This window comes from Zymoseptoria tritici, chromosome 14 (assembly GCF_000219625.1).
Source record: "Zymoseptoria tritici IPO323 chromosome 14, whole genome shotgun sequence".
In the NCBI taxonomy this organism is placed as follows: Eukaryota; Fungi; Ascomycota; class Dothideomycetes; order Mycosphaerellales; family Mycosphaerellaceae; genus Zymoseptoria; species Zymoseptoria tritici.
In genome coordinates, this window is record NC_018205.1 from 291,305 (window position 1) to 301,080 (window position 9,776).

The 9,776-nt window shown below is 47.0% G+C and overlaps 1 protein-coding gene across 1 annotated transcript; it reads right to left on the reverse strand.

Annotated features, from left to right (window-relative positions):
- Positions 1-6,716: 6,716 nt before the first annotated feature.
- Positions 6,717-9,435, reverse strand: MYCGRDRAFT_97571 (uncharacterized protein; the record flags this gene model as incomplete). The annotated part of the gene is made up of 3 exons (XM_003847433.1): positions 6,717-6,834; positions 7,330-9,031; positions 9,087-9,435. The coding sequence occupies 3 exons, from the start codon at positions 9,433-9,435 to the stop codon at positions 6,717-6,719; spliced, it is 2,169 nt and encodes a 722-aa protein (XP_003847481.1).
- Between the last annotated feature and the right edge of the window lie 341 nt (positions 9,436-9,776).

Consider the following 9,776-nt stretch of genomic DNA (forward strand, 5'->3'; position numbering starts at 1 on the left):
ATATAGAGGCTACGAGAAGGTAGTGTAGATGCTACTAGATGCGAAAGCAGAGGTTAACGCTTAGGGAGGGGACTTCGGCGATGTACTATAGGCGGCATTATATAGAGGCTACGAGAAGGTAGTATAGATACTACTAGATACGAAAGCGGAGGTTAACGCTTAGGGAAGGGAGTTCGGCAATACGCTATAGGCGGCATTATTCGAAGGCTACGAGAAGGTAGTATAGATACTACTAGATGCGGGAGCGGAGGTTAACGCTTAGGGAGGGGAGTTCGGTAATACGCTATAGGCGGCATTATATAGAGGCTACGAGAAGGTAGTGCAGATACTACTAGATGCAAAAGCGGAGGTTAACGCTTAGGGAGGGCGCTTCGGCAATGCGCTATAGGTAGCATTAAGAGAAGGCTACGAGAAGGTAGTACAGACGCTACTAGATGCGAAAGCGGAGGTTAACGCTTAGGGAGGGGAGTTCGGCAATGCGCTACAGGCGGTATTATATAGAGGCTACGAGAAGGTAGTGCAGATACTACTAGATGCGGAAGCGAAGGTTAACGCTTAGGGAGGGGAGTTCGGCAATGTGCTGTAGGCGGCATCATTCGAAGGCTACGAGAAGGTAGTATAGACGCTGCTAGATGCGAAAGCGGAGGTTAACGCTTAGGGAGGGGAGTTCGGCAATACGCTGTAGGCGGCATTAAGAGGAGGCTACGAGAAGGTGGTACAGACGCTGCTAGATGCGGAAGCGGAGGTCATTACTGAACAGAAGATCGCCATTGACTAGTAAAGGTCTAAGTATAATGTTACTTCAGTGACCAAAGTTAATACGGTAAAGGTTTCTTAGTTTGTGTTCTTATCTGTAGTATATCTCTTATTACCGCTGACTCGACACCGCTTCCGCTATCGCCCTTGTAAATGTTCTCGATAGCTCTAGATTATCTAACCAATAAACCAGGCTGGTCTGGACATGGCTGCAGCTCCTTAAGCTCGAGCCGAGTGCGCAAAAAACTTTCGTTCCATTCTGAATTTGAGGCCAGCTGCGAACTACAGGTCTGAGGATCGATGCCGTAAATCAGCCTCTATTAGTAGTAAGACTAGATGCAGAATATGCAGCAAGAGAAGCAGAAGGCGATAGCATAGAAAGCAAGATGAACGGGACTGAATAGGCAATTTTCTAGGTATAGTTGTCTCGCCACATCATGCGCCACAGTATTATCCTATCTTAGTATAATGTGATACGAAGTGGGGGGCTAAGACATAACGCGCATTACGATTTACCGCGCACTATATACCTCAGAGAATTTTGCCAAGGCTCAGCTCCCACCTCGGCGCGGATTAATTCATAGCGTACGCTTCTGAAGGCTAAACAACTCGAAAGTCAAGCAGCATCGACTTAGAGAGGCAGGCTTTCGCATCATATCCCACGATCTCAGTATATGATCACAGCGGTGATAGTGCAAAGGTGTAAAGTCGAAGCAGCTCAGGCTGCCATTAGCGAATTCAACAACGACGACACTAGACTTTAGTAATTAGCTCGTCGTAGGCGAGTCACATAGAGAGAAAGGTTCGAAGAACACTGTTTCATCGAGCATGTTTTATCAAATCATCTAGCGAAGATTTGAACTATTCTTACCCTCACAATCTTCGGGATTGCCAAGGCTCCAATTCGAATCAAACTTTCCTCCACCACTAGGTAAACCAAAACTTCCACACTACCCTACAACGTTAACACATGATAAATTACTCTGGTTCGCCGTTCCTGTTATTACTACCTTAGTCGTTGCAACATTTTAAGCTACTATACGTGTCGTTACCTTTAAGGGACGTTACGCAATCGCTACTCGAACTTTCTAACTACCCGTACTAGGAGACTTAGCCGATATTCGGTTATCCGGACTCTTTAACCGATATTAATACCTCCGACGACGACCTAAACAACTACACTAGCTATAGCGACGACGATATACCTTCTTAACAACCCCTAGAGTCACAGGAACCCTCTTAGTAGCAGACTCAGCTACTACCAAGCTCGGATACATAAGATATACAAGAGCTAGCGTTGCTAACGCCTACATCTACTTAATAACAACGCTACGAGGACTACTACGTTAATAGGGACCCTATCGACGACGCTATATTCGGACGACGTTAAGCAGACGAATACCTTAAAGATCTTAAGGTAGCGATAGCTATAAATACACGCTAGGTTACAAGGGCTACGGCTACCGCGAATAAGCCAGCTCTAGCAGCTTCAAAAGCCGTCTCGTTTAAGATTACTCCCTCGTAGGCCTCTAAAGGTACTACCGTCCTACCTAAGGGAGGCATTGCAGCCCTTATGCCGGCGGAAAAGGCACCTAAGCTCTCTCTGAAGGGGGGCCGCAGTACTGTCGACAGCGCTGTAAAGAGAGCGAGGGTAGCCGACCCTACTAAGGCTACTAAACTAGCTGCTAAGGAGGGCAAGAGTTTAGCGTTGTAGGTAGCTCTTACTAAACAGCCCAAACCGGCTCGCAAGCGTTTATCGACAGGGGCTCTAAAACTACTACTATCGAAGTCCAAGAACACTAGTAAGTTCTACAATCCATCTACTAATATAGCTGACTAAGCTCGTACAATTTTTAGAGCTATTAGTCGACTATAGCGTCGTCGAGACGCCGACTAAGGAAGTTACTAGCCAGCCTCTTCAGGAGTCGACGCCGAAGAGCTACAAACGTCTCAAATCTACCCCTCTAGCCCCAATCTCTATCTATACTATCTACAAGCTCGTGTTTAACAAGAGGCCGCTTAAGGACTTTAAGATAATATATACCGGCAAGGAGAAGGAACTACAGACACTTGTAACTAAGGCTAGAGGCATAGTAGAGCTGCATATAGAGCGGTAAGGGCTTTAGAAGCGTCTAATTAACTAGTTAGCCAAGCTCGTTGCGAAGAAGCATGGCAAACAGTCTAAGGACACTAATATCGACTTTAAGGACGGCATAAGGATTACCGACTTTATAGACAACTTAGACCCCTTTATTAAGCACTTCTTAGGCCATACCCTTAGCCTTAAGGTCACCGAGAGCTAGCAGAATACACCGCCGAGCGGCGACGATAATATTAACTATATAATCGCTAAGGAGCCGCCGAGCTAAGAGCCTAACCACACGGCTGTTAAGGGACGCAGGAACGCCAACGACCGAACAATAAGTAGCTACTCGTTTAGCAATAACTTATATAGTAAGCTTATTAAGTCTATAAAGTACACCGACATTAAATGCCCTATCTATAGGAGCACATCGTAGATAGGTTGCATGCAATTTAGAGGCCAGCACTATAGTGTATTAGGGTGCCATTTTAAGGACTAGCAACAGCGCGTTAAGGCTAACACGGCCGTAGCTAGCTCTATGCCTACCGACATTGTCGAGAGAGTCTTGTAGTGCAATAAGGATGCTAACAGAGGCAAGAAGAAGGTAGTATTGTTTGTTTGTTTGTTTGTTCGTTTGTTCCATTTACGTCCTTTCGGAGTCCAAGACTATGTAGGACGGCCTTGCAAGCAAGGCAGTAGATCTATTTACAATCAAATTCTTTCGGTATTCTTTAACCTTAGGGAAAACCCCGTGCCTAAGGCAGGACCTACAAGCAGAATCTGCCAAAGGACTTCAAAACAGCGTAAGACAAAGGAAATCAAACGAGTGTCGTTGTCTGCAGCCGGGGCTGCAGAATTTTCGCGCCAAGCTTTTGTAGAATTTTCAGCGGATCCTTCCGCTATGTCGTTGTCTGCAGCCGGGGCTGCAGAATTTTCGCGCCAAGCTTTTTGCAGAATTTTTAGCGGATCCTTCCGCTTCGCATACACGCTGCGAATTCGAAAGAGATGCAGCGTAAGGCGCAAAAGCAGCTGTCCAACTCGCTGCCTTCTCTTGTCCTCAATATGCCTTTGTGGAACTATATGCCGCCTTCTAGCGCATATAGCTACGTAGGTTAATCGTAGAGTTGTAGATTCCACCGAGTTCTAGCTCTTTGAAGTGCATGTATACTTCCTTCGAGGGCGACGAAGTCTCTAGAGAAGGGACATGCGATTTCGATTCGGATTTCGAGGAGGTGCGCGTATAGGGCAGAGTGGACTGCTTCTTTCTTCTTCTCGTTCGTAGCGTAGAGAGCTGTTCGTTCGAATCGTACTGTCGTTCTGTAGCTTGTATCTTCGAGGGGAGGCGTGCCTCTAGGTCGGTTGTTGTTGTAAGGGAAGAGGGATCGACGGCCTCTCCAATCCTCCGGAGGAAACTTGGCTCTGCGATAGTATCGCAGGTTCGTAGCCGGCACCGCGTACAGGTGTTCCTCGTCGCCGGCCAGAAGAAGGTAGTAGCAGCACTAATACAACCGCTAATATAGGCACTGCCGACGCTAATAAATCTATATGCCGGCTAGCTAATGCCACTATGGGCTCCACCGCCTTATTAAGCCGCTCTATAGCCTCTAACTCTACCTATAGCGGCAGTCGCTACTGCTCGTAGCAGCAGTCCTCCAACTATCACCTAATTAGAGGCTATAGACGAGCTGGACTACGTCCGCATATATCTTAAGTAGCTCGGAGTGAAGTTCCCTACTGTGCAAGAGGTAGTGGATAAGGCGATAGATCCCCTTCGTAAGCAGCACTAGACTATTCGCATACTACAGCAAGAGTCGGACGATGCACTAGCTAAGATAGTTAAGCAGAGGGGTGTAAGGAGGCATATATAGAACAGGAAGCTGCACAAGCAGTTCTTCGCACACTATAGCATATAAATAGTGTTATTAACGCCGCCGAGTCGTCCGCGAGTAGTAGAGGTGTTAGTATAGAATTTTAGCTGTATTCTTTATTGCCCTCCGAGGCTACATCTTAACAACTACTTAGTCGACACTTATGAAATCGAGAAACCATATTCGTCTATATTACCACTACCCCCTCGTTAATAAACTATATAATTCGGTAGTGTCGTTGTCGCGATATCGTCGTGAGAAGGTAGTCGACTGAATTTGAGTCTTCGGATTTGAGCTAGTGTCGACTCTAGCTCGCTTTAGCCAGCCTCGCAATCCGACATTTCACGTCGCATTACATATCTTAACAGCTACGCGACGCCGCGAGCTAATTGTTTTTTTGTATTACACCGACTAATCTGCTGCACACTTCTGTATGCATTAATTAATAGTCAAATGTAGTTGTTAGTGCGCGGTGTGGTCGTAAACATTTGCAAATTCAGCCGCCGCTAGTCGGAGTTTAATCCAACGCTAGCGCACAATCCCTACGTCTCTATCTCGGCGGAATTCAGAAATGTTTTACGCACAACGCTACGACGAATATACTATCAATTTTCGTAAATTCAAGTTCCACACGCGAATCGGCGTGTGCGCTATTATATAAAAAAAGAACGAGTATCGTACGAGTAGTGGTTACTTAGCAATCGTTATAGACCTTTTCGGCGAAGCGACAACGCTAGAGTTTCTCAGAATTCGAGGATCCTTAAATTCTTAGCAACGTCGAAAATCCACGCTAAAACAGCGCCCTTAATTATTGCGCGACGACTATATAGTCAAACAACGCGATTGTTTTTTTGTTTAACAGCATATAATCTCTTCTCGAAGCTACGATATTAAGTGCTATTAAACAAGGTGCGCGTTGTTGCGCGAATCGAGTATAAAGTGGTAATCGGGTGTACCCGTTACTAGCGCGTATCCCCGCGGAGGTAATAATCTAGGGTATTAGCCTTAAAGTTCATAAGCTTAGCAAATTCTCACATTCAATAACACCACTTTAACTAGCAATATTATTACGACGACGACATATAAAAAATAAGAGAGCATACAGGGCTCTAAGAGCAAGATAAGGGCTTTCGATTAAGGCTACTATAACAGGAATCGGCTCGTAGGGGGTTATTCTGTAGCTACGTAGGCATGCTCTAAGCAGTAAGCCCCTTTAAAGAGCTTTATATAGTCGACCTTATCCCCCTAACGCTTGCACGCGAGCTCCAAAAACAGCATAAACTTAGCTATCCAGTTACTCTTACTATGCTCTAGCATAAGATGTTTATTCTTCCGCACCTAGTGCTTTATTAGACGGAACGTCTTCTCGATAGGGTTGTAATTAGGTAAATATAGTAGTAAGAAGAGCAGACGCACGCCCTTAGCCGCACAGAGCTAGTAGAGGTAGCTACGTTCGTATGTTGCGTAGTTATCTATAATAAGGACTAAACGAGGGCTAGGGAATAGTGTCATGCGTAGAAGCACATATATAATAATCCACTTAATAAACGCTTCTATGTTAACGCTGCCTTAACAGATTAAGGGCTCTGCTATATAGCCGTCTGTTGTGTATGCCGGTAAAACGCTAAATCGCTCTAAGTAGTGTAGGTGTTAAACGTCTCTTGCTACTATGCCCTTTAGTGCCTAACCCCTTCTTCTTAGCCTTAGTTTATTACTGTAGTATGTCTTATCCACGAACACTAATTAGTAGGCGTAAAGCTCTTGCACCGTTGCCTTATATATAGCTCTTATAATAGGATCTCGTTAAGTAGCAGAACGAGCTACTAGCTTAGTTCTAAAGCCTTAACGAAGGATGCATCGATTTACAGTTATCTAATTAACGAAGAGGCCAAATGTATCTAACAACATCTCTCTTAACTTATTATACTAGTAGGTCGGTCGCTCTACTAGCACGTCTAATAGGTAGGCCTTATATTAAGGCTATATAAGAAATAGTAGCCTACGCTTAGCTATAGGAAACACCGTGCCGGTAAGGTTGTATCTGCGGATTCGGAGGTAGATAGAAGTGCGAGAGCCTCTGTTACTGTTAAGAAGTATGTCGATAATGTCGCATAGTAGCTAGCCGTCCTACAAGAGGTATTATAGGAGGTTATTGTCTTATTTCTTAAGGGGAGCTATTGCCCTAGCGAGCGGAGGAGGATTTTCGAATAAGGTAGTTGTTACGGCCGAACCGGTTAGCCAAAATCCATAATATGTAGATCATTCGACAGCAGACGATTAGGAGATTAATCTAAGATACCATGCGCGATAATAGACGTAGTATAGAAGAAGTTATAGTTGATAGTAGTAATGTTGTTGCTCTGCGAAGTAGGAAAGTTTGATTCGAATTAGAGCCTTGGCAATCCCGAAGATTGTGAGGGTAAGAATAACGTTACCTCAACTGTGAATCTCGTTCGCTGCAGAGGGTTTTTCGACCCGTAGGGAGGGACGTTAACATTATCCGTAGAAAGGCATGAGAAACCTCGTGCGCATTCAAATTGATTGTTGTGGCTCGCAACGTAGGGTTGCTCGCCACACTGGGTGGGATGTTATACTCCTACCCTACTCTCTACCCTCACTAACCTCTCCGTCATCTGTGCTATTGCTGCCAATACATCTGCGATACCTGGCTCTGATCTCTTCGGCTCTGATCTCTTCGGCTCTGATCTCTTCGGTTCTGATCTCTTCGGCTCTGATCTCTTCGGCTCTGACTGCTTAGGTCTGGCCTTGAAGCTCTTTGCGCGGTCACTCCTTGCGCTGTCACTATCAGGCGCAATAAAGTCGTCCTCATCCTCATTCTCGTAAACTCCATCGTTCTCATCGAGCTCCACGTCGCTGGCACCCGTGAGATCTTCTCCAGAGTTACCGTATCTGGTACCACTGAAGCCGTTCCCGCTTATCGCTTGTCTCCCCCAGGGCTGAGGCGGCGGTTGGCAAGAGGACATCTTGACGAATTTCGCAATCTCGTCATCTACGAACTTCTGTCGAAAGACCTTGCCTAGTAAGCTGCGGGTCCAAAACTTGCAGTCCTTGTCGAAGTCCTCTTCTTTTCCAATACTCCCTAGGACATACTGGATCGGTGCTCGGTATTCAGTCTCACGAGGCATGAACGCAAGACCCCCCCAGTTGAAATTATCAATACTGGTGGCATCGATGTCACCCGGTTTGCCTTGCATTTCGCCGAGGACGCGACCGTGCCCGCGGTTCCGGTAGCGCTCGACGACCCCTGGCGCCAATTTGTACGAAGGGACAATATGCCAGATCCGAAAAGGAGCATCGTCTTCGCTGACCTGTACTAGAACTTGCCAGAGCGGAACTCGTACTCCTCGAACGGTACGGCCACAATCTCGGACGGCCCCAATTTCTCGCTCACTGCCATTGTAGTTGACGTGATTTGGTTTGAGCTTGACGCGATGAACACGTGTACGTTTCGTGGAGTTGGAGGGAGTATCTGAGCCCTCGTTCTTGTCGCTACCCTGATGCTCCGATTTCGTACCTTCGGACTCTACGGGTTCTTGATTGGAAGCTGAGTCCCTCGTCTGTTCAGAGTTCTGCTGTGAATACTCTTTGAAAACCGTCGGCCATAGTTCTGGCATGTTACTGGGGTCTTTGTCCCCAGCATTGAGAAGGATCTCACACTTCTGCGTGATAGCCTGTTTGACGCTTTCGAACCATTCTGCTGGCTGTTGTTTTTGCTCGCATTGCAGTCTATGCATTTCCCAGCCATCTTCCTTGTATGTTCCCCACTCTTGTTCACATTCCGCGCGACCTTTCATTATGAATGGGACGAGGTGCTCGACGGCCATTTTCATCGTTTCCATGATAGTAAGGAACGGAATCGAGAGATCCAACGTTTTCTTCTCTTCCGCCTGCTTCTCAGAGATCTCCTTGTTCAGGCTTTCCAGCAGTTTCCACAGGTCGCCGCCCCGCACTCCGGCAGTCGAAGGCTTGTCTAGCATCTTTTGCAGTGGTTCCGTAGCTCGGTTCCAGCGTTCGCGAATATACGCCATGTCGGTCGGGAAGTCGCTCTCGCTTATGCCACTATCAGCTTCTCCCATAGAGATGTCGGAACCCCGCCGGTTCTGTTTCTCTGCCCTCCGATCGTCCTGCGATCGTTTGATAAATGCAGGATCCTCCGCTGTCATTCTGTCCCGTATGCTACCATCTGCATTGAAGTACTGAATAGGACAGTCTCCTTGGTACCCATCTCGCGCCCACTGGACCACCTGATTTCGAACAGGTATATAGACGCAGGCTCCGTTGAGGTGTATCGCTCTGTTGAGTACTAATATTGCTGTCAGCAAACTGCGCGGCTGTCTTCGTATGGTAGTGAGATTCACCGTCGTAGGCTTTAGTCCGCTGTTCCGCGTCACTTTTTAACAAGTCCACAAGCTCTGTACGATATCGATCCAGTAAATCGTCACCGTTCTTGAAGTTGGCGTCTTCGAAAACATCACGTTCGAAGTGCGGCTTGTGATTACCCGCATCGTCTTTGTCTAGATCAGCGAGAACCTCTACGGAGCTGCGCAGTTCCTCCCTCTCTGCTTCGCCGAGGTCCTGCTTCGGTGGTGGAAGCGTATCGCTACCCAGGGTTTGCGCTTGTGACTGATCAGGAGTCCCAAGTGGCTTGGTGTTAGAGCCCTGACCAGCAGGGTCTACGGTTTCGGTTTGAGTGTTGGAGGTGTTCATCTTCGATATGGCTTTTGTAAGGGTATCTAGTCTAAGCTTAGGTTGGTTGTTGGTTTGATCGTTGGAGGGGTGGGAACAGCAAGGTATATTTATGTTCCTCCTGTTCGTCTACATCCTGCAGGCACAGTGAAAGGGGTCACTCGTGAGCGATACCCCGGGGTATGGAGCCCTCGAGCGCTTACGAGGGGGAGGGGGTCCCGCATGTCTCTACACCTATCGCTCTGCGACGCTGTCCATATAGTCTTAACCCATGCTGTTGCCTCGCCCGAGGCGATCTTCGCATTGCTTCACCAAACCATGAAGCGCACATCAATCATTCTGACAGCGAGTGCGCTGAGCGC